General features: G+C 48.4%; 2 protein-coding genes and 1 long non-coding RNA gene across 5 annotated transcripts; 2 read left to right on the top strand and 1 right to left on the bottom strand.

Moving 5' to 3' along the window:
• The first annotated feature begins 1,606 nt into the window (after nucleotides 1-1,606).
• TP53TG5 (TP53 target 5) lies at nucleotides 1,607-6,407 on the top strand. Its single transcript, NM_001194416.2, is given in 5 exon segments — nucleotides 1,607-1,811; nucleotides 2,384-2,458; nucleotides 2,655-2,785; nucleotides 4,470-4,983; nucleotides 6,013-6,407. Coding segments are annotated over 5 exon segments (873 nt in total). The 5' UTR covers nucleotides 1,607-1,763; the 3' UTR covers nucleotides 6,118-6,407.
• SYS1 (SYS1 golgi trafficking protein) lies at nucleotides 5,408-16,548 on the bottom strand. 3 transcript variants are annotated; one of them, XM_015148858.3, is made up of 4 exons: nucleotides 16,332-16,479; nucleotides 15,954-16,118; nucleotides 14,272-14,339; nucleotides 5,408-5,726 (listed from the first exon to the last, which is right to left on the bottom strand). In XM_015148858.3, coding segments are annotated over exons 2-4 (231 nt in total). In that variant the 5' UTR covers nucleotides 16,116-16,118; nucleotides 16,332-16,479; the 3' UTR covers nucleotides 5,408-5,725.
• LOC107000389 (uncharacterized) lies at nucleotides 16,228-21,776 on the top strand. The gene is made up of 2 exons (XR_003720139.2): nucleotides 16,228-16,579; nucleotides 19,788-21,776. It is a non-coding gene; the product is annotated as an uncharacterized LOC107000389 (long non-coding RNA).
• The last annotated feature ends 1,390 nt before the right edge of the window (nucleotides 21,777-23,166 follow it).

Genomic DNA, 23,166 nt, shown 5'->3' with positions numbered 1-23,166 from the left:
TGAATCTTTCCTAGACCACCTTTTTAATAAACCAAACCCTCTACCTCTGCCCTCCCTATTCCCCTTACCCTGTTTGCTGTTCTCCAGGCACTTATTTCCATCTGACGTAGCATTGGCGTGCTGAAGCTGACTCATAAGGGCTCACAGAAGTCTACTGTTACATTTCTAGGAATTCTGCAGGCTGGTTGTTAGGCATGGCCATCATTAAAATGTAATTTATAGCAACTTCCAATTAAATATGTGACATTAAAAACAAAGGTGAAACATGCTTAAACTTGTCACTCTATTTTTTACCACCTTTTACTATTACCTATGTTCTTAGAATTCTTTATATCTGTATATCTGTATAGTAGAAATATATCATATATAAATCATATATAGATCTGTAAAAAGACCCCCCAAAAACAACAAAAAAGAGAAAACGTAAGCAAGTGTCCTGTCCATAGCTGTTCAATTGTAAATAACAAAAAGAATCTGAAAAATATACTTCCAGTATTCAAAAATTATGGTCCAATTCAGCAAATAGGTCAATGAAGTCATTGATAAATGAGTTAAATTTCAATATCTCTGTTGTTTCACTTTTTCACCTTCTTCTTACTATTTAGTGTAAATGAAAATGCCAACATTAATTTTGGTATTATACTTGTTTATCCACTACAACCATAGGTTGGCTACAAATAGAAGGGTTAGGCAAAATCCAAGAAAAGCATACTGTAAGAAGCAACTCACTAATAGAAGTTACAATAAAGAGTATTATAGGACTTTATTATTTGTTGGTTTTTATCAGTAAAATTTATAATACAAACACATATACATTTTGCTTCAGAGAGCCAATTATTAAACATTTACAAGCACACACACAGTTTCCCCTCCACTAGAGAATGTAAGCTTGAGGGCAAGAATTTTTCTGTTATTCTAGCACTTAGAAAAAAGTACCTGGCAAGGCCAGGCGTGGTGGCTCACGCCTGTAATCCCAGCATTGTGGGAGGCGGAGGTGGGCGGATCACGAGGTCAAGAGATCCAAACCATCCTGGCTAACATGGTGAAACCCCATCTCTACTAAAAATACAAAAATTAGCTGGGCTTGGTGGCGGGTGCCTGTAGTCCCAGCTACTCAGGAGGCTGAGGCAGGAGAATCACTTGAACCCAGAAGGCGGAGGTTGCAGTGAGCAGAGATCTCACCACTGCACTCCAGCCTGGCGACAGAGCAAGACACTGTCTCCAAAAAAAAAAGAAAAAGAAAAAAAGAAAAAAGAAAAAGAAAAAAGAAAAAGCACCTAGCATGTAGCAGGCGCCCAGTCAAAACAGGCAACATGACTGAATGGATGAGCATGGTTTGGGAATCCCTGGTTTCATGGGTTGACTATCAGACTTTGTTAGGTTTCCAGCCCACTATAATCTAGCTGGGTTAGATCTAGTGTGGCCTTGAGTACATTATTCAACCTCTTTGAACCTTGGCTTCCTCATTTAAAAAGAGGGGATAATCCTCTTACCTCACAGGGAGGTAGTGACAATGTACACAGCTGTCTGTCACCTATTGTCTGTATTTCTTTCTCACCCTCTACCCCTCACCTCTGCCACATACACACCTTGGAGACCCAGCCCTGCTACTGTCACATTTCAGTGATGTCACAGCTGCAGGTGGTACAGAGCCAGCACCACCATCTGATGCCCAGCCTGAGTGCTGGCTGAACTGAGAGGAGCAGGGTGGGTGCCTGGCACTGGTGTTGCTCCATTCGTCTCTGAGGTCTCACAGCCCCAGCATGAGTCCATCAGCAAAGAAGAGGCCCAAGAATAGCAGGGTTTCCAAGGTCAGACTTGGGACTAGACCCTGGGGGTGAGTCCCTAGAGGGGACCTTAACAAAGAATCACCATGACAAGGACAGGACTTTCCAGCAGGGGAGAAAAGGCAAAGGTGAAGGGTGAAGGGAGGTCAGGAAAGTTAAAATGGTCTCCCAGTTCTGTCCCCAGACCAAGATGACAAAACTCCCAGCCTAGGATTGGTCAAACCATGCTCGGCCAAATGGAGAGGCACATGGAGGAGTACAGGAGGATTTCTCCAGTGTCTCACTCTGTCACCCAGGCTGGAGTGCAGTGGCGAGATCTCAGCTGACTGCAGCCTTCACCTGCTGGGTTCAAGTGATTCTCCTGTCTCACCCTCTTGAGTAGCTGGGACTACAGGCACATGCTACCACACCTAGCTAATTTTTGTATTTTTTTCAGTAAAGTCAGGGTTTCACTATGTTGGCCAGGCATCTCAAACTCCTGACCTCAAATGAGCCACCCACCTCGGCCTCCCAAAGTACTGGGATTACAGACATGAGGTACCACGCCTGGCTGATTCCTCTGGATTTATGTCTCTCTCTTATCCTCTGTCCCTCAGATGCAAGATGAGAAACCACAGGACAAGACAGAGCAGCCTCTGAGCAAAGTAATTGAGCGGAACCGTCTGAGAACGGTGAGATGCCCTGTTTTGGTCCCAGCTTGGGGAAGCTCGTATACTTATGCAGTGCTGCCCCTGGTTGCCAGGCTGAGTGGCCCAGGGGAGCCAGCAGGCCGGCCCTTGGCTGAGCGGAGCTAGAGGCAGGCAGGGGAGAGGGAGGCTGTCCAGGAAAGCTGAAGCTTCTATTCATCTGGTTTCTCGACCCCGGCAGGTGTTAAAAAACTTGTCGCTCTTGAAGCTACTCAAGAGCTCGAACCGCCGGATCCAAGAACTGCATAAGCTGGCCAAAAGGTGTTGGCATTCACTGCTCAGTGTTCCAAAGATTCTCCGAATCTCCTCTGGGTAAGCTGGGGCCTGGCCCCCATAATGGACCCAAATGCCGTCTTACTGGGAACAGGCATTGTGCTAAGGAATTTAGAGAACAAGTCTAATTTTCACAAAGCCTCTGTGAGAGAGGTATTTATTAACTCTGTTTTACTCTTAGAGAGCTGAGGCTCAAGAGGTGAAGTGACTTGTCTCACTCAGTTAACTCAGCTGATAAGTGGCAGAGCTAGGATTTGAAGCCATTCCTGTCTGATATCAGAGCTGTGGCCATAACAATGGTTGTAGTCATCCGATTGTGGTGCTCACTCCACCGTGGGGCACTGAGACAGGTCACTCCTCCTCCTCCTCCTCCCCTTGCAAGTCAATATAACCCAGACAGTCACCTGCAGACTGACCCCTCAAATCTGAGGATTAACCTTGCTGAGGCTCAGTTTCTTTATATATATATATATATATATTTTTTTTTTTTTTTTAACCATGCCTCCGAGACAAGTTCAAACCGTTTGCTCGTAAGTCACATGAGAGTACTAAGAAAGCTAACATTGGTTGGTGCCTGCTAAGTGCCATCTACTATGCTAAGCACTTAAGAATTTTCCCAGGTAGTTTATTCGTCACAACAATCCTGTCAGGTAGACAGAATTATCCAAGTTTTACAGATAAGGAAGCTAAGGCTCTGAGAGGTTAAATATCTTGCCCAAATCACACAGGTGGTAAGAGGCAGAAGCAGAATCTGAGCCCGTTTGTCTGAACCTAACAACATCTGTGCTCTGTAAGCCACTCTGCTTCACTGCCTTCTACTTTACAGAAGTAGTAAGGATCCCAAGTTGTAAGGATCCCAAGTCTGGCATAGAGTGGGGACTCAATCAGCGGGAGCCATTATTATCATCACAGTATTGCCATTATCTGCAGCCCAAGGCCTCATCTCTCTCCACACCCTTGGCTAGGATGGTGTTGCCACTGGGGGGTTTGCAGGGGGCCCAGTCTGTTACAGACACCCTTTGGGAAAGTCTCAGCATTTAATATTTCTGTCAAGGCCATCTTTCTGGGCTCCTCTTTCTCATTTGGCCTCTAGTTGCAGGCAGTCAGGAAACACAGAGCTAAAAGGATCAGGATCATCTAGCCCCATCATTTTCCAACTTAATTTTTTTTTTTTTTTGTATGGAGACAGAGTCTCACCATGTTGCCCACGCTGGTCTTGAACAGTTTCCCAACTTTATTAAAGCAGTGAAACCTCTGTTCAAATATCTATTCCCAAGCCCCAGTTGTGTTGTTATGGGCTGGGGGGAGGTATCCTGCCCCCATTCGGTGAGGGGAAGTGACATTGAGACACCTCCTCAGAACCCTAAGGTTTCTTGGAGCACAATTTAGAAAAACTACTAGACTGTTCACCCTCCCACCTGAAGTCCAGAGAGACAGAATTCTAATCTAGTGGCAGATGATGTAGACAATATCCATTCCTAGGGGCCTTAACTACTAGTCATGGCTCTCACCTTCCCAATCTCTCATATCCCTTCTGCCAGTGCTCATCACACCCCCTCATACCAGCACAAGGCCTCTGGGCAACAGAGAAGTTTCTTTGCATGCCCCTCTAGCTTTATTAACAGGCCCCCCTGAGCTGACTACATATCAACTGTCTCGGGGCAAGGCTAGGCAACCAGGGCCTTGGTCCTGCTCTGCTGACTGCCTTTCCTCTCCCTGCCAGGGAAAACAGTGCCTGCAATAAAGCGAAACAAAATAATGAAGAGTTCCAGGAGATCGGGTGCTCCAAGAAGGAACTCAAGTCCAAGAAATTAGAGTCCACAGGGGACCCTAAGAAAAAAGAGTACAAGGAGTGGAAGCCCCAGGTGCAGTCAAGGATGAGTAACAAGGCAAAAACGTCATCGGCGGCAATGCCATGGAAAGAAAAGCATGTAGAGCCTGAGGTTCCAAGGACATCGAGGGATCATGGCTTGAACCTTGGAGCCCAGGGGAGGCAACTACTCACTGAGGGCCCCCGAGTCATCTTCATTAAGCCCTACCACAATAGAACTCCCATGGGGCACATGAAGCAGCTGAATGTAGCCGACCAGTGGATCTGGTTTGAGGGGCTGCCCACACGAATCCACCTCCCGGCACCCCGGGTGATGTGCAGATCCTCCACCCTGCGTTGGGTCAAGCGCCGCTGCACCCGCTTCTGCTCCGCATCACTTGAAATGCCTATGTGGCATCCATACAAGGTGGGTGTGATAACAACACTGCCAGGCTAGGTGAGATGCAAGCCCCAAGCCAGGCCCAGATCTGGGGCCCAGAGTCAGGGCTCAGGATCTGGAGTCTTGAGTGGTGTGTGGATGGCAGTGCTGGGAGGCTCCGCCTTCATGTCCAGAGATGCGGAAGCCTTAGACCAACGTCATACAGCAGGGTAGTGACTAGGTTGAGGCCTCTCAGGATACAGCTAGGAGACCTGGGGAAGGAGGCGCACTGAAGTGAGCCTTCATTGCCTGAAGGCCTTAGCAGAGGTGGAAACTGCTGTGGCTCTGAATCTCACAGTCAGAGGCCTACATAAGTGGGTTTAAGGATTTCCAAATGTGGGAGGGGGAGATGGTCAAGTAGGGCTTTGCTGCATCCCATTCCCTCTTAGATCAATTCAACTCTCCATTCATGTTTGATTTATTCATGCCTCAAATAAGATTTACTCTGAACAGACTAGGCATGGTGGCTCACGCCTGTAATCCCAGCACCTTGGGAGGTCAGGGCAGGAAGACTGCTTGAGGCCAGGAGTTCAAGACCAGCCTGGGCAAGATAATGAGACACTGTCTCTACAAAAAATTTAAAAATTAGACAGATGTGGTGGCTTGCGCTTGTAGTGTCAGCTACTCAGGAGGCTGAGGTTGGAGGATTGCTTGAGCCCAGGAGGTCGAGGCTGCAGTGAGCTGTGACTTCGCCACTGCACTCCAGTCTGGGCAAGACAGCAAGACCCTGTCTTAAAAAAAAAGAAAGGAAAAAAAGAGATTTACTCTGAACAGAAAGTTCCTTAGCAAAAAAAGAAGAAAATACTCCAGCCCTTTCGTGGGAGGATTAAAGTCCCATGAAAGGAAGGGGGTGAGTGCCCACCGGGTCTAGCTTAAAGGGAGGCTTTTCCTTTTTAGCAAAGCCATTTCCAACCTACCACAGACACCACAGCACCCTTGTCCCTGCGCCCGCTCCCCAAACGACCAGTGCCCCCTGGGGACAGTCTTAGCATCTAACACGGAGGTTTCTGCTGGCAGGTTGATGTGACCAGGACGGGAGCCAGAGGTGCGAGCAGAGGGTGGAGATCGCGCAGTCAGCTTAAGGGGAGGGATGGGTGGCGAAATTCACGAGTCTACAAATAAAATCTTCCATATGGCACCTAAGATGAATACTGCTTACTCTGCCTGTTTGTCTGGGGCTGGGAAGGATGAAGGAAAGAGGCCTTCGGTAGAGGGAGCCTGTGTCGCGACTTCAGGCTTCCCCCACCTCCACCCCCTGGCCCCGAAGGTCAGTCTAGAACCAAATAAGCCAGCGAGCTGCACCCCTCCCCCACCTCCACGAGCTGGTCTCCTGAGTGGTGCGCTCTATGAAGTCAGGGCGCTCGTGTGCTTCCTGGATGCAAGGTGCCTCACAATCGCCCCGTGAGCCCACAAGAGGAAACCGCGGCACGGAGGCAGAAAGTAACTTGTCCAGGCTCACTCAGCTAGAAAGTGGCAGGAGCAAGGGCTCCTGGTTGCTCCCCATTCCATTTTCCCAAGAAAGGGAAAAGGTGAAATGACAGCCTGCTCAGAAGTCACGAGGCAGGAGGAATAGCCCCAGCACCCTGTGGATCATGCGCGTGCATTGCGACCTGATTGTCAAAAAATGATTGTCAAAAACTGATTGCATTGCGGCTGGTGTCAAAAAGTGGATGTCAGCTGGGCCTCCAAATGTGTCGTGCCTTCGTCACAGATCATAGAAGGCACCGGATCAGGCGGAGGAGCTGGTACTGCATCTCTACTGCTCCAGCATGACATGGCAGGTCCACCCTCAATCCGAAGACCTCAACCCCAAGCCCTGGTCGACCCCATCTGGCCGGGGTCACCCTCTGTCGGTAGGAGTCACAGGACCCTAACTTAGACGTTGCGGAGAGGAAAGCCAAGGGAGCCCGAGTTTTCTCCGGACAAAGGCCTCCATATTCCCCAGAGGCAGGCTGCGTGGAGTGGGCGCCCTCGGGAGAGCAGTGGAGCCATTGAGGGGCACACAGCTCTCTGGGGGTGAGGGTCAGGGCAGCGATGAAGATAGATCTCCAGTTTGGGAGAGAGGGAGAACGATTGGATGGACTTCGCCCCCCGTCCCGCCCACTCACACACTCCTCCCCACTATTACTGGGCATCAGCAGCCGCGCGGACCAGCCTGGGCAGAGCCACGGTGCGGGGACTGCTTAGCACACATAGTGGCTGCTGCGCGCTCCCGAGCTCCACCTCCCAGTGCAATCTTCCTGGAGCTCCCCTACGGTGCCTACCTCCGCCCCCACCACCCCGCCACTTCCCGCGCCACCTCCACCCCAGTAACCTCCACTTCCACGGGTCTTCCCACCCAGCTTGCACTCCAGCCCATTTCCTGAACAGTCTCCATTGCGGTTCCCTTGCTGGGTATTTTCAATTCCATCAACTTTCGAAAATAATCTCTACTCACTCTTTCATTCCATCAACCTTTGCGTGAACTTCTGTCCTGAGCGCGCTGTCAGCGACAGTCAAGACAGCGCCCTCCCAGCTAAAAAAACCCGACCCTTTCTGGGGAGCCCCCTTGCACTAGCCTTCATGGGGGCCTGCCCAGGGAGCCCCAAGTGGAGGCTGGATTGGGGTGGGCCTGAGTGAGACTGGCAACTTCACTTTGCTCCAGAGAGCTGGAGTTGGGCCCCAGTTGCCCACTGGGAATGCCACCGAGTATAGGGGAGGGCTGTGTGTGAAGGCGGGGACCCAGCATGGCCAGGGCAGCAAGGGGCAGGCCTGGGAGTGAAGGAATCCCAGCAGTAGGCTCCTTCCACCTCATCCCACCTGCCCAGGCACTTAGGCCTCTGGCCACCTGCCTCCCACAATTCCACAACCGGGGTCTCCCCACTACCAACCTCCCTTTGTTTAACCATTTCAACCTAAAGCTCCTCCTCTGGGCCCAGTAACACTGATTTGGAGAGGAAGCCACCCCAGAAATGGCTGCTTAACAGTTAACTGGGAAAAAATTGAAGTGTGTGAATCTGATTTTATATTGAGTGACTTTTTAGAAGTCACCTGACCTCTCTGAGCCTATTTCATGTTTATAAAATAGTGATACTAATGTCTGTTTCAGGGGGTTTTAAGCAAATCAAGCTTGATGTAGGAGAAGCCAGTTTGTGGGGCACTGAACAAATGTTTGGCCTTTTCTCACGCCACACCAGGGTCATCATCATAAAGCCCTGTGGCCAGTCAGTCCTGGCTCCATTTCTCATCAGCAGCTACCTAACTACCCACCTTTAGGGAGCTATCTACTTGTTAACAAGCCAAATGTATGTTTACATTCACAACCTTTTGCTAATACGGCATATGGCATCTAGATCCCTAAGTCTGTCTATCTCACAATTGTCTGGATCACACATAAACGTAACTGGAATGTGAAAAGAGGATGAGGCAGACAGGCCTAGTTTCCTACCAACTTTGTAACGAGGAAAAAGTTGTTTACTCCCGATCCTCAGTTTGTCTGCAAAATGGGGGAAATAGTGGTGCTTACCTTATTGGACTGAGTAAGAATACACATAAATCACTTTGCAGTACATGCCAGATAGGAGCTCAATACTTGGTAGTCGTACCTAGAGGACTGGCAAGCCTATCCCCCAACATTTGAAAACACAGGCTCAGAAGAAAAATGTCTCCTCTTCTGTAAAATGGATAGGGGGCGGTAGCCTAATAATTGCCTAGAATTATGGATCACTTCCTACATGTCAGGTGCTGGGCTAAGGCGCTTTACACATGACATCTCATTGCATCTTCACGGTAAAACCAGGGAGGGAACACTTTTTCCATTTTATAGAATTAAGTGTTGACTTACCAGAAAAGAAGGCAAAACAAAACTCAGGGAAATAAGTACCATTATTATGCTCATTTTACATATGAGGAACTCTAGGTAAGGGAGATAACATAGCTTACCCAAGATCTCACAGGTAGTAATGGGACTCCAGGACTTTGTACTCCACTGCAGCTCTCTAAAGCCTTTCAGCATTGGACCCCTATGACTGTGACTTGCCCAAGTAGTGGCAGGGCAGGGACTAAAACCCTCAGCTCCCTCTACTCCCTCCTGCCTCAATGCTATTTCTACCACCCTTTACTACTTTCCAACAGAAAACCTTAAGACGGTGGTTTTTAATCTCTCCACAGAAGAGTTCTCTTGTACGCTGATTCTATCCCTATTCCTCCTGCCCTAGGTCCCCAGGGCCCTGCTTCTGAGATTCCGTGGTCCCTGGGCTGCCAGCACAAGGTGTTCCACACCTGTGCACTGACTGCCCTCTGGGCCTGGCAGAAGGAAGCTACTGACCTGGGAGTCACTGAGGAAGGAGTCCAAGGGGATTCCTGTCCAGGGGAGCCTGTTTGAGCTGTGTACCCTCCAGGATGTTGGGAGTCCCGGAGCTTCAGATTCTACCCCCTGATGTCTGCTGGCTGCCATCCTGGCTCTCATTTGGCACTGATATGGACAGGGCTGCCTAGAGCGAGGGGTTAGAAGTACCCTCTGAGCCAGACATCCCTTTTTCCTTTCCTGTTCTCCTTTAAGGGTAATAAACTATTCTGAGCATCAGCTATGTAGGAGTCTCCAGTTTTCTTTCTGAATGGCCCGAGTTCACGTGGTGGGTGGGAAAAAGGGAGGTCAACTTCAGACACCTGGAGAGTTAAGAGATATGCCAACTCAGTAGTGGGCTAGTACTCTCTTATCTAGGTACCACCCTTTATCCTTTGGAAATAGATTTCCCACATTCCTAAGATCACTTGAAAATCTCTGGCCAATGCTGGGCACAGTGGCTCAGGCAGGCCTGTAATCCCAGCACTTTGGGAGGCTGAGGTGGGTGATCACTTGAGAGGCCAAGAGTTCGAGACCAGCCTGGCCAACACGATGAAACCCTGTCTCTACGAAAAATAAAAAAATTAGCCAAGCACGGTGGTGCACACCTGTAATTCCAGCTACTTGGGAGGCTGAAGTACGAGAATCGCTTGAACCCGGGAGGCAGAGGTTGCAGTGAGCTGAGATCAGGCCACTGCACTCCAGCCTGGGTAATGAAGGCGGAGTGAAACTCTGCCTCAAAAAAAAAAAAAAAAAAAAAAAAAAAAAAAACCAGCTGGGCTTGGTGGCTCACACCTGTAAAGTCCCAGCACTTTGGGAGGCCAAGGCAGGTGGATCTCTTGAGCCCAGGAGTTCGAGACCAGCCTGGACAAAGTGACAAAGCCCTGTCTCTAAAAAAATATAAATAAATAAATAAATACAAAAATTAGCCAGGCATGGTGGCATGTGCCTGTAGTCCCAGCTACTGGGGTCAGGGGCTGAGGCAGGAGGATCATTGAGCCTGGGAGGTTGAGGCTACAGTGAGCCAAGATCACACCACTGCACTCCAGCCTGGGTGACAGAGTGAGACCCTGCCTCAAAAAAAAAAAAAAAAAAAGGAAATGTCTGGCTATATTTAATGTACTGCATATCAGCTTTTCTTAGAAAGCTAATACTGTTTATAAGGTACTATTCATCCTTGGTATTTAAAAAAAATATGACAGGATAACATGATATGATAAGGTGATAGACTATTTAACCAGACTGTTTAACCAGTCAGAACTTATACATCCCTAAAACTATTGACCTCTTCAAAATGAGCTTATTAATATCACTATCAAAGCCCAAATCCTGGCTCTGCCAGCTCCTAAAAAGTCACCTTGAGTAAGTTCCTTACAGTTCCCTCATCTGTAAGATACAGATGCATTACTTCTTACTTCAGAGGGTTCTTGTGAAGATGTTGAAAAGAGACATAAAGCACTCACCCCATGCTGCTGGACACCTCTTAAGTACTCAATAGATGTTATTTATTATTAAAATGACAAACATGTCACTGCCATTGCCCTGCCCTCTCTGGAACTCAACTCTAAAAACTGCTTTTATTGTTACTTTAGAAATCACAAAAATCTCATTAAGGTCACATATTTTTGATCCCCAACTATCATGCAGCTCAGTCTCCATAGAACTGAAAAAAAGTTTGGATCACGTGACTTTTGGCCATTTCTAAAAATCAAATTAACACTCAGGGGACAGAGATTTGTCATCACAGAAGATATGCAGAAAAAGTAGCACAAGACCTTGAAGTGAATCCCAAAGAGGTGCTCCAACCACAGATGGAGTAACCACCACCACAGCTGGTCAAGGGTGACAGCAGCCACATGATGGGTGTTCTTTCAAAGTCAGTCACATGCCTGTACAGTTTGTGTTGTTTAGAGGGAAACTGATCAACCCAGGGAAGGTCATCCCAGCTGGTCTTACCTTCTAGACCCTACAGCCAGGATTACCGCGCCCCATTAACAAACTGCTTCCTTCCAACTTGGCCAAGGCACCATGAGTTACTGAGGTGCCTCACCCTAGAACCTTCCCAGTCTCTTCCCAGGCATATTTACTCCTAAACTTTCATCCTGTCAGTATCAACTCCCTACTCTGTAGGGCTGACAGCCAGGAGGTCGGATGGGCTTCTCAGGGAGATAGCAAAACTCATTTGTGTTACCATAACACTGACAGCTCTCTTGGGAAAGCTCCCAAGAAACCAAAGAGGAACAGTGAAGGTTTCAATGCAGAAGTGGGTCTAGACTGTGTGCCACTCCATTGAACATGTTCAGAAATCACTAGCAAGTAGGAAAGGAAACTCAAGAATCACGTGGTTCACCTGAGGCATAGCAGGGGACATTGCAAGTGAAGGAGACAGGATGTAAGAGTTCCCTGCACTGAGTATTTTAACCAAATGGAGGAATGACTCTGGGGTCCAGGAAAGGGAGAAGGTGGCCTAATAATTCTTTAAAGTTCCCTTGCCTGGCTGCGCTGATCTCTCTCAATCTCAACCATGGCATTACAAAGTAAGTACAGGCAGAACCGTGGAAAATACTGTATTTATATACACAGGAAGGACAGCTGCAAGCCCCTCACAGAGGAAACTCCACCCCAAAGAAAAATCTTAGCAGCAAATTCCTATCTCCCTCAGCACTATCAGCACAGCCCAGGCCAGAAGGTTGGGCTTCTTGTCTCTGGGAACCCATCATATCCTTCCCGCCACAGAATTCTAAATAAGACAGGAAAAAGAACTGGAGTCCAGTGGGAGTTGGGTGCCTGGTCATTCCTAGAAGACAGGCAGTGTCTTTATGATGGTTAGACTTTGAGCAACGCTGGGATTCTTCTCTGGGTCCTATGGCCTGCTATGTTGAGAGCTGGCAGCAGGATGGGGACCTGGCAGAAGGAACTGGAAGAAAGTCATAGGTTCTTGGGTGCACACGAACGTGCGTGTAACAGGGCACAGGTTGTGCATTTTCCTTGTGCTTGATGCATCCATCTGCCATCCTCTCCCTGACAGCAGCCTAATACTTGACACCTACATTTCTTTCTGTGGCTCTGGATCCGGAAACCAAGCGTTTCTCCAACATAACTGCTGTGATTTGGCAACAATGCAAAGGTAACAGCTGTCCCAGGGAGGTGAGATAGATGACTAAAGAAGTGGTTTGCTCCAATCAGATATCCTTGATATTTTTTCTCTCTTAAAACAACAAGCTGGTGACAGGTATTGTGGCTCAAAAGTGGCATGGTTCCAATTCTGTTATTACCCTCAAAGAGGTCCCTTCCTGACCTCTCAGATACCAAGGCTTCAGCAGACACAGGCCATTCTTGCAGCTGTCATGCTGACTGCTACCTGCCTTCTTTGACAGGCCCTCACTATGTCTCCCACACCAACAGACACTTCACATTTCCAGGGTTCCTCTCAGATCTGGGCTGGACCTCATCTGTAGGGTCTGGGCAGCCCAAGGTGTTAAGGGGCCCAAGTGTCAGCAGGATGTCCAAAGGGCCCGATTCTAGACATTGGATTTAGGGGCTGAGTTGAGGGGTATCTCCTTGAGCTCCGTCCGCATGCACAGGTACTCCCCGATGACAGCCATGAGTGCAATGCACACGGCTTGGACCAGCCACCAGGTCAGCGCCGAGGGGAAACGGGAGCTGTAGAACCAGCAGCCCAGGAGGTGAAAGAAATGGACAGTGACAGTGAAATCCAGACACTGCTTTCCTCGCCGGATGAAGTACAGCAAGCCCAGGGCACTGTGGGGAGAGGACAGCAGTGAGTTGTCACTGGGTTGTCCTGGTCTTAGGTTATTTGGGAGGGTAGGGACAATTAGGATGGCAGCATAGTGGTCAGAAGTGACAAGGTAAGTGTGAAGCAAGGGTTATGATATTAGATGCCTGGAAGAACCTGGCGGGTAATGTCAAGAGTGAAGCTGACTGAGTATGAGCTTGATGATTGATGGCAATTGTCACTAGGGGATACTAGGAATTGGTGGGGATTATGACACCCTGAAGCACACATGTTCTAGCTAAAGTGGGGGCAGTAGTTACTTGCATCTAGGCAAATCTTATCATGCTAGAAGGTTGGCCTAGAATCAATCAGTCATTCCATTATTCAAGAGAAGCCAGAAATCTGGATTTTTATATAAAATAGCCTGATTTTCAACTAAGTGAAAAAAATGTTTTAAACACCATGTGTGGGCTGACATCTATGTAAGCCAAATAGAACCTATCTGGAAGACAAATTTAGGTCAAAGTCAGCCCACCAGTTTTCAATCTCCAGTGTAAGGACAAGAATAATAATAACGTGCAAGGCATTGTTCTAAGTCCTTCTTGTGAATTAACTTATTTAATCCTTACAACTACGAGGTAGGTAATATTATTAGCCCCATTTTACTGATGAGGCAACTGTGGTTGATTAACTTGTCCAAAGTCACTAGACTAGTGGTAAAGTTGAGGTTCAATGCCAAATAAGTCTGCCTCCAGAGCCTGAGACCTTGATCACTATGCTAAACTGCCTCTTAAGAGACAGGCAATGATTATGTGTGACCTTAGACGTCACCGAGTCCAACCCCTCATGGACAAAAGAGAAGCCTGAGGCCCATGGCAGGTAACTTGGCCAATGGCACACAAACCAAGAACAGAACTCAGCTCTCCTGCCTCTCGGTCGAATCCTTTCCTCAGCTCACTCCACATCAGGGAAGTTATCTGAGATGGAAGTTGTCTTGCAGGCAGCACAAACATAGTGACATAAGAGCTTTCCAGGTAAGTCAAAATAGCAATGGAAGGAAGCCCATGATACAGCCGGTCCCAGAACTGGCCTCTGTCACCCACCTTACTCCACCACTCCCCAGAAACAAGTGCCAACCTGTCTCATGCTCAAACTTAGGAAGTTAGTCCCAGCGCTAAGAGCCCAAAAGCTGGATAGCCAAACTGGTGATACTCACCAGGTGAGGGCGTTGAGGATGAAGGACATCATGGAGAGCCGGCCTGGAGGGGTGGAAAAGCCCAGGATCTGAGGGGGAATCACAAATGGAAATATGCTGGAGAAGTGACTTGGCAGAGCCCCAGGATCTCAGCAAGCCTCCTAAGGAACAAGCATTCTTCCCGGAGCACAGAAGATAATACCTCCCTTCATTTGTACGGCAGCCTATTTCCAACTAGGTGCTTTCATAGACATCCATTATGGGATTTCATTTGTTTCTCACAGCAGGTGGAAGGGGATTATTTTCATTTTACAAAGGAGGATGTAAAAGCTCAGACAAGTTAAGTTGCCCAAAGTAATAAACACCAAGAGTAAAGTCTAGAACAGCGTTCAGCTGACTATGGCTCCACAGGCCAGGCATCTACTCCCGTACATAAAGTTTTATTGAAACACAGCCATACCTATTCACTTATGTATTTGTCTATAGAAGCTTCTGGGCTACAATGGCAGAGCTGAGTAATTGTGACCTAAAATCCTTACTACTTCACCCTTAAAGGAAAGGTTTGCTGATCCCTAATCTAGAACCCAGGTGGTGTGCATCAGATGGCTCTTCAACAAAGCCCAGCATTCCCACAGCTCTTCCCAGGAGGATAGAGGCTCCTATGACACTACAACTAGGCACATGGTGGGTGTGCAACCTCCACTATCTAACACAATACTATCAAATGCCAAACATCTGCACCACACTTTCAGCTGACAAAGAAAGGTCTTTGACATACACAATCTTGTATTATCCCTAAAAAAACCTCACAAAGCCATTCTTCTTTTGATTCTTATCACTTTTTGGACAATAACTTGCCCACAGGCTACACAGAGAACAAGCAGCAGGAGCAAGGACTCCACCCCAGGTCTCCTGGCTTTAAGAACTGTGCTCACCACCACACGCCACAGCTGCCTCTTAGCCGTAACAACTTACAGGCCTCCTTTACACTTTACGAAGTACTTTCTTATTCCTAAACCCCTCTGTGCCTTGTAACATTTTGTTGAGGGTGACATGACAGGCGTATTCTGCCCACTTTTCAGAAAAGGCTCAGAAGGGGAAGCAACTTGCCCAAGGTCCCACAGCTAATATTATATGGTTAGGCCTAGATTGAACACTTGCTTTTCTGAATCCAACGCACATGCTCTTTATATTGCATATTGCAGTCCACGACCTCGTTGCAACTAGTCTCATGGTTTTGAAGACAGGAAAACAAGTTCACAGACGTGACATTTGCCCCAGGTCACACAGCTAGTAAGTGGATCTTAAACGGAGGCCTGTCCTGACCCCAAAGTCCAGGCAGTTTCCACTGTACCCGCATGAATGCTCTTTTATCTACTCCTCTCTCCGGTGTGGCACCTGAGAACCTAGCTCAGAGAAGTTAAGTCACTTTCCTAGAGTACCAGAAAGGAAATGTATCACAGTTGCCTGGAACACAGACGTGTTTATTGTATTAACTTCCAGGCCCTTTGCTTTGTACTAATCAGCCTCTGCTGTCATTCCATTTTATGGATGAGGCAACTGAGGCTCAGAAAGGTGAAATCCCTTTCCCAGGGCTACAAAGCAAGAAGGTGACCCAGCCAGGTCTACAGCACAGTAGTGCTGGATCACAAAGCCTAGTCGGGGAGGCCGAGACCCCACCCGCGCCAGCCCGGGGACCCTACCTCGGCGTCGAACATCTGGTCCAGCGAGGGGCTGCTTCGCACTAGTCCGTCCACCAGCGCCAGCCACAGGCCCAGCGAGCCATAATACACGGTCTGCATGAGGACGATCTGCGACAGGATCAGCAGCGGGTCCCACACGTAGCTGCGGAACTGACCCGCCATGCCCTGCAGGGACACCAGCCGGGCCTCAGCCAGCGGCCCGTCGCCGTGGCAACGCCGCCCCGCCCGGGAGGAGGGACTGGAACCAAGGGGTGAGCCCATTCCAAGAGTTAGGGGGAAGGCGGGGCGGACAGACCCATTCTCAGAGTGAGGGGAAATCCAGCCCATTCCGGCTGCGCGGCCCCCGCCCGTACACGAGCTCCTCTGGGGTCTACTCACCAGTGACAGACTCGACGATCGAAGTGTTCGAGCGTGGCCCAGCCTCACCCGCTGGCTCCCAAAACAGCGCTGACAGACATGACCATGGAGGAGAGGCGCTGCCGGCCTAGAGAGGCAAAGCTCCAGCGACCGCAGCGGCGGGAGCGACTCCGTAGGAAAGAAGCGTTTCCGGGGAAAGCTGCGGAGGGGCGGGGCTGAGATTGCGCAGGCGTAGTGGGTGCAACCTTTGCCTGAACCGCCTGAACAAGGTACTAGCAGCCGGATAGCGAACTGAGCACATGCGCAGAAGGAAGATTGAAGGCAAACGGAAGTGAGGAACGAAGGCCGCAGAGCTTGCGCGCCCTCTACAGGGAAATTTTTTTTTAAAGGAAGGCGGCTGGGGAGAGGGAGGTGGGGTGGATTAGGACGCAGTAATGATGTTTGGGAATTAACGAGGTGATAAACTGTGTCGCTATTTTCAGCCTACATTCTCAGTGTTTTCTCCCAGTTAGAGTCTGATAGCTTGAAATGGACCTGCAAGCTCCTCCACTTAGGAGTTTGCCACTGTTCCCGCTATACGGATAGTTAAGCTAATGGCCAGAGTAGGAAAGCAACATACTGTTTCAACGACACAGTTAGTAGCAAAGTAAGGATTAAAATTCAAGTGTTGGCCGGGTGCGGTGGCTCATGTCTGTAATCCCAGCACTTTGGGAGGCTGAGGTGGGCGGATTACCTGAGATCGGGAGTTCGAAACCAGCCTGACCAACATGAAGAAACCCAGTCTCTACTAAAAATACAAAATTAGCCGGGCGTGGTGGCGCATGCCTGTAATCCTAGCTACTCGGGAGGCTGAGGCAGGAGAATTGCTTGAACCCGGGAGGCAGAGGTTGCGGTGAACCAAGATTGTGCCATTGCACTCCAGCCTGGGCAACAAGAGCAAAACTCCGTCTCTAAATAAATAAATTAAGTAAATTAAATTCAAGTGTTCCTCAACACTACAACATTGATTTCACACCCACTGGGTGGCAGGAAGGCTAGAACATGTACATGTAAGACAGTCCCTGCCCTGAGACACAGTTGAACTACATTAGAAGGCAGAGTAGTGGGTGTTTTAAAATGTGGGTGCCAAATGGGAAAAAGCACAGATTCTGAAGTTGCACCTAGGAGTAAATCCTGACCCTCTCTGCTGCCATGACTATTTTATCTATCTTCCAAATCCGAATGGTGGACAGTCAGTAAATATTTGCTGAATGAGTCAAGAACAGAGAAAGCAACAGCAAGTCGATGACTCACTTATTCCTACTCCAGCAGAAGAAAACTCATCAACTTCATTGATCCTAGGTTCCCCCTCCCTGGAGTGGAAAGAAGGGAAGTAACTGGTTCCAGGAAAAGAATTTGGGTTTTAGGGCCAGCTATGCCACCCAGTGTGACCAGGAAGCCACTTCCTTCTTTAAACCGCAGCTTCCCTGTTTATGAAATGAGGAGTTGGACATGATTAACGTTTTCCACCATTTAATCTACCTTCCAGTAATTATTTTCTTATTAAAAAAAAACTTAGGCCCGGCGTGGTGGCTCACGCCTGTAATCCCAGCATTTTGGGAGGCTGAGGTGGGCAGATCACGAGGTCAGGAGATTGAGACCATCCTGGCTAACACGGTGAAACCCCGTCTTTATTAAAAATACAGAAAATTAGCCGGGCGTGGGGGTGGGTGCCTGTAGTCCCAGCTACTCGGGAGGCTGAGGCAGGAGAATGGCGTGAACCTGGGAGGCAGAGCTTGCAGTGAGCCAAGATCGGCCACTGCACTCCAGCCTGGGGGAAAGAGTGAGACTCCGTCTCAAAAAAAGAAAAAAAAAACTTATCAAAGAGCCATGTAACTGCCAGTCAGAATTTCTGAACGGCTTGTGTTAGCCATGTTATCACCTTGAGCTGATACAATTCCAGACAAAAGTAAAGAAACCTGAGACTTTATTGAGAGTATGCGATTGTCCTTATCATTTGGAAATACCCTGAACAGTTGACTTGGACACCAGTTTGGGAGTTACTAAGGCCCAAAGATCTCTTAGGTGCTTTCCAGCTCAACCATTCTTTAAGGCACCTCAATTCAGTTCAACAAATATGTATTCAAATTCCTCTAGTTCACTGATGATGCACATGATCTAGTGTTTCTGAGAAAACATCTGTTTCTTAAGTGTTTACATGATCTTGTTTAATCCTCACAATCAGAAAATACAGCTATTATCCCCTTTTTATAGGAGAGGAAACTAGGCTATGGGGGAGGTGGTGTGACTCTCTAGGTCAGAGAGCTCACGGGGAGTAGAGCTGAGATTCAAATTCAGGACAACTGACTCCAAACATCAAGATGCCTTTTAGTTTAGTTTTGGTTTGGTTTAGTTTGGTTCTTTGAAACAGGGTCTCACTGTGTCACCCATGCTGGTGTGCAGTGGTGCAGTCATGGCTCACTGCGCCCTCAAACTCCCAGGCCCAAGCCTCAGCCTCCCAAATAGCTGAGACCACAGGCATGTGCCACCACACCTGGCTTTTTTTGAAATGGACTCTTGCTCTGTCGCTCAGGCTGGGGTGCAGTGGCATGATCTTGGCTCACTGTAACCTCCGCCTCACAGGTTCAAGCGATTCTCATGCCTCAGCCTCCTGAGTAGCTGGGATTACAGGCATGTGCCACCATGCCCAGCTAATTTTTGTATTTTTAGTAGAGACGGGATTTCAGCATGTTGGCCAGGCTGGTCTGGACTCCTGACCTCAAGTGATTTGCCCCTCTCAGCCTCCCAAAGTGCTGGGATTATAGGCATGAATCACCACACCTGGCCCACACTTGACTTTTTTAATTTTTCAGTTTATTTTATTTTATTTTTTTGTAGAGACAGGGTAACCCTATGTTGTCCAGGCTGGTCCTGAACCCTGGGCTCAAGCAATCCTCCCACCTTGGCCTCCCAAAGTGTTAGGATTACAAGCATAAGCCGCTGTGTCCAGCTGAGATGCCATTTTAGAATAAAAAAGAGGAAAGAAGGGAGGAAGGGAGGGAGGAAGAGGGAGATGAAGGAAGGGAGATAGTAAAATAGTCAGGTGGTGGAGTAGCAGGAAGTGGAAAAGGGGCAGTGAATCTCTCTGCTCAGTTAGCCCTGAGGTGAGGGATTAGGGAGAAATGGGAGGAAAGGCTTAGGAAAGGCTTAGGAAAAGGGTGACAATAGCCAGGGCCGATGTCTTCCTTGCAGGTGCTGGAATGCGTGGCTCTTCCTGGACTCTGCCCCCTTCACGTCACAGCTGGGCCCACTCCACCCCATCTCCTCCCAATAGGGAAGGCCCTCCCTACCCATTCTGCTGAACTAGAAAACACAGGTAGCTTTCGACATTAGGGCTGGTTGGAATGTCTGATGTCATCCCTGGAGTCCGGAGCTCACCTCTGGGCAAACCCCAATGGGCGTGCAAGCTAACCTCCCACCCTTTCCTTTTCCCTTCAGGAATTCAGTTCTTGGATTCCCGCCTTGCCAAGCTTCAGAAATACATACCATCCTCTGTCTTAATTTGGATCCAAGAAGGAAACCAAGAGCTGGGGAAAATCATGGCAACCCCCTTGTTTAGCTTCAGTGGCCCATCTTGAAATTTGAACACAAGCAGTCTGCTTCAGGCCACAGAGTCTGAACTAGAGCCCCACTGGCTTGCTATGTTACCTTGGGCGAGTCCCCGGTGGGTCCCAGTATCCCAAACTATCAAATGAAAGAAGAGGGACTCCAACTTGCAGATGTTGTGGTGGAGCTGTGCCATCTGAATCACCTGAGGAACATATTGGATATTCAAATTTCCAGTCCTTGTTTGCAAACCTAAGTCCAAATCTCCCAAAGCAGAATTGTGGAAATCTGCATATTTAAAGAGCTCCCCAAGTGATCCAGAGGTGCACCCACATTTGGTAACTACAGCACAAGATGATCTGTAGTTGACCCTAAACCAGCTCCTTCGTCCAACAGAAGACTGCTCTGTGACCTTGGCGAGTCACATTCCGGCTTCAGGGTTTTTTTCCATCTGTAATATGAGGGGTTTGGATTTGAATAGCCGGTCTCCAAGGGTTCTTCCTACGCTGCCAAGTCTGTGGTTCCAAACTTATGAATGAAATGTTAAACTTTAGGTCAGAGGCAGAGTGACGAACAGCCACAAGCTGGGACAAACTGTCCTCTGGGTGGAGGGGAGGGGAGTGCCTCTGGTCACTTGGTCTCTTCCGTCACTCTCACACTGGGGCCCCACTGCGTGCATGTAAGGACAATCGCTAAGGTCACCTTCTGAATCCACCCCCATAAATCCCTTGGGAAATGTTCTCCCATAGGTCCATAGGCTTGAGAGCCCTGCTCAGATTCGAATCCTGGCTCTCCAGCCGTCTTGCTGTCCTGCTGGGTGACCTTGGGAAAGTTACTTCATGTCTCTGAGTCTCAGTTGGTTTCCTCTTCTATAAAGTGGAGTTCAGAATAGTACCCATGTTATGGGCTGTCCTGAGGGTCAAACGTGTGCCTAGTCCACCGCCTGATGTGTAGTTGGCGATATGTTAACATCAGCAATGATAATATGATTGTTATTATTTCTTCCTTTGGAATGTGGGAACGGAAATGCCTGATCTCAGATTTATGGCAAGGATCTAACAATGTATCAGACAAAACAAGCCCGGTGGCTGGCCCATAGTAGGATCACATTAAATGTGGTACCTTCTCTTCCTCCTGTCACCCCTACTCTCGTGTTCTCTAGATCCCTCCCTCTCTCCCTTCCTCCCTGGCTAGGCTGCCCTACTGCCCTGCTCCCATGTTTCCTTTCTGGGAATATTTGATGAAGACACTTCAGTAGAAACACGTGTCTCAGGGACAGGTTATGCAACTCTGTGCTCACAGTTTTTTGGAAATCCCACGTGGGAGGCTTGGAGTTGGCTGCCTGTCCTCTGCATCGGTGACCATCCTGGACTCTGGCCAGTGAGTTCCTCTCTTAGAAGGAAACTGGAGAGAGAGCTCATTAGCTGCCTGTTTTCTCCTCAGACTGAAAACCCCTTTGTTACCCAGGTTGCTTTAAGTGCTGTTTGTGTCTGTGTTTGGGGAGGAACATTTGCTGAGCATCTACTGTACGACAGGCACTTATATAATTTAATCCTTATTTAATTTCTAAAACAAGCCTGTGAGTTGAGAACTATTAATAGCCCCACTGAACACATGCAGATTCTGAGGCTCAGAGAAGGGGCATTTACCCAAAGCCATGCTGCCAGTGAGTGGTAGAGCTGAACTCCAACCCAGGTCAGTTTGACTCCACACACTATTCCTTTTCAGTGTGTAACAAAAAGTGCACTGGAGGCTGGGCGAGGTGGTTCACGCCTGTTCAACACTTTGGGAGGCTGAGGTGGATGGATCTACCTGTAATCAGGAGTTCTCGGCCAGCCTGGCCAACATGGAGAAACACTGTCTGTACTAAAAATACAAAAATTAGCCAGGAGTGGTGGTGCATGCTTGTAATCCCAGCTACTTGGGAGGCTGAGGCAGGAGAATGGCTTGAACCTGGGAGGCAGAGGTTGCAGTGAGCTGAGATCGCACCACTGCACTCCAGCCTGGTTGACAGAGTGAGACTCTGTCTCAAAAAAAAAAGGGCACTGGACATTACAGTCACATACAGCTTACATCTACCTGACCTTATCTTATTGTCACAACAGCCCCAGGGATGTAGGTATAAACATTGTCCCCATGTTACAGATTAGGAAACTGAGGCTTGGAGAAGGAAGTGACTCACACTCAGTACACATTGAGGTGTGGCGTGTCTTGTCAGCTGGAATAATCAAAAGTTAAGAAATATCTGGAGTGTCTGTCTTTCCAGTCTAACTTTCCATCCCAACCTCCCTGTTCTTTCCTTCACACCAGAAGGAGTCAGGAAACTGGTTTTCTGTATTCTGTGTCTAATGATCAGGGGTTTTCCGCAAACCTCTCTCTATGCAGGGTGGATGATGCCAGGCATGACAGTGGGTGGAAGGACCTCTGAGTACAGCCATCCTTCAGCATCCATGGGGGGTTGGTTCCAGGACTCCTGGCAGATATGAAAACCCAGAGAAGCTCAAATCCCTTATATAAAATGGTATAGTATTTGCATATAGTCTATGCAGTCCTCCCACATTCTTTAAGTCATCTCTAAACATCTAATACAATGTAAATAATTGTGATACTATATTTTAATTTTTATTTGTATTATTTGCATTGTTGTATTGTTGTTATTGTTATTGTTTTATTTTATTTTTAAGACGGAGTTTCACTCTTGTTGCTCAGTCTAGAGTGCAATGGCGTGATCTTGGCTCACTGCAACCTCTGCCTCCTGGATTCAAGCGATTCTCCTGCCTCAGCCTCCTGACTAGCTGGGATTTACAGACATGTGCCACCACACCCGACTAATTTTGTATTTTTAGTAGAGACAGGGGTTTCACCATGTTGGTCGGGCTGGTCTCAAACTCCTGACCTCAGGTGATCTGCCCACCTCAGCCTCCTAAAGTGTTGGGATTACAGGTGTAAGCCACTGTGCTGGCCTTTGTTGTTATTTTAGAGACAGGTCCTTACTCTGTCACCCAGGCTGGAGCGCACTGGCGTTATCATAGCTCACTGTAGCCTCGTACTCCTGGGTTGAAGCAATCCTCCCACCTCAACCTCCTGAGTAGCTGGGACTACAGGTGCACACCATCAGGCCTGGCTATTTTTATTTTATTTTATGTAGAGAAGGGGTCTCACTATGTTGCCCAGGCTGGTCTCAAACTTCTGGGCTCAAGTGATCCTCACACCATGGCCTCCCAGAAGGCTGGGATTACAGGCATGAGACACTTTGTCCAGCCTCACACCT

Source organism: Macaca mulatta, chromosome 10 (genome assembly GCF_049350105.2).
Source record: "Macaca mulatta isolate MMU2019108-1 chromosome 10, T2T-MMU8v2.0, whole genome shotgun sequence".
Lineage (NCBI taxonomy): Eukaryota > Metazoa > Chordata > Mammalia > Primates > Cercopithecidae > Macaca > Macaca mulatta.
The sequence above is the reverse complement of the archived record's forward strand: the minus strand, read 5'-3'. Positions and strand labels throughout refer to the sequence as shown.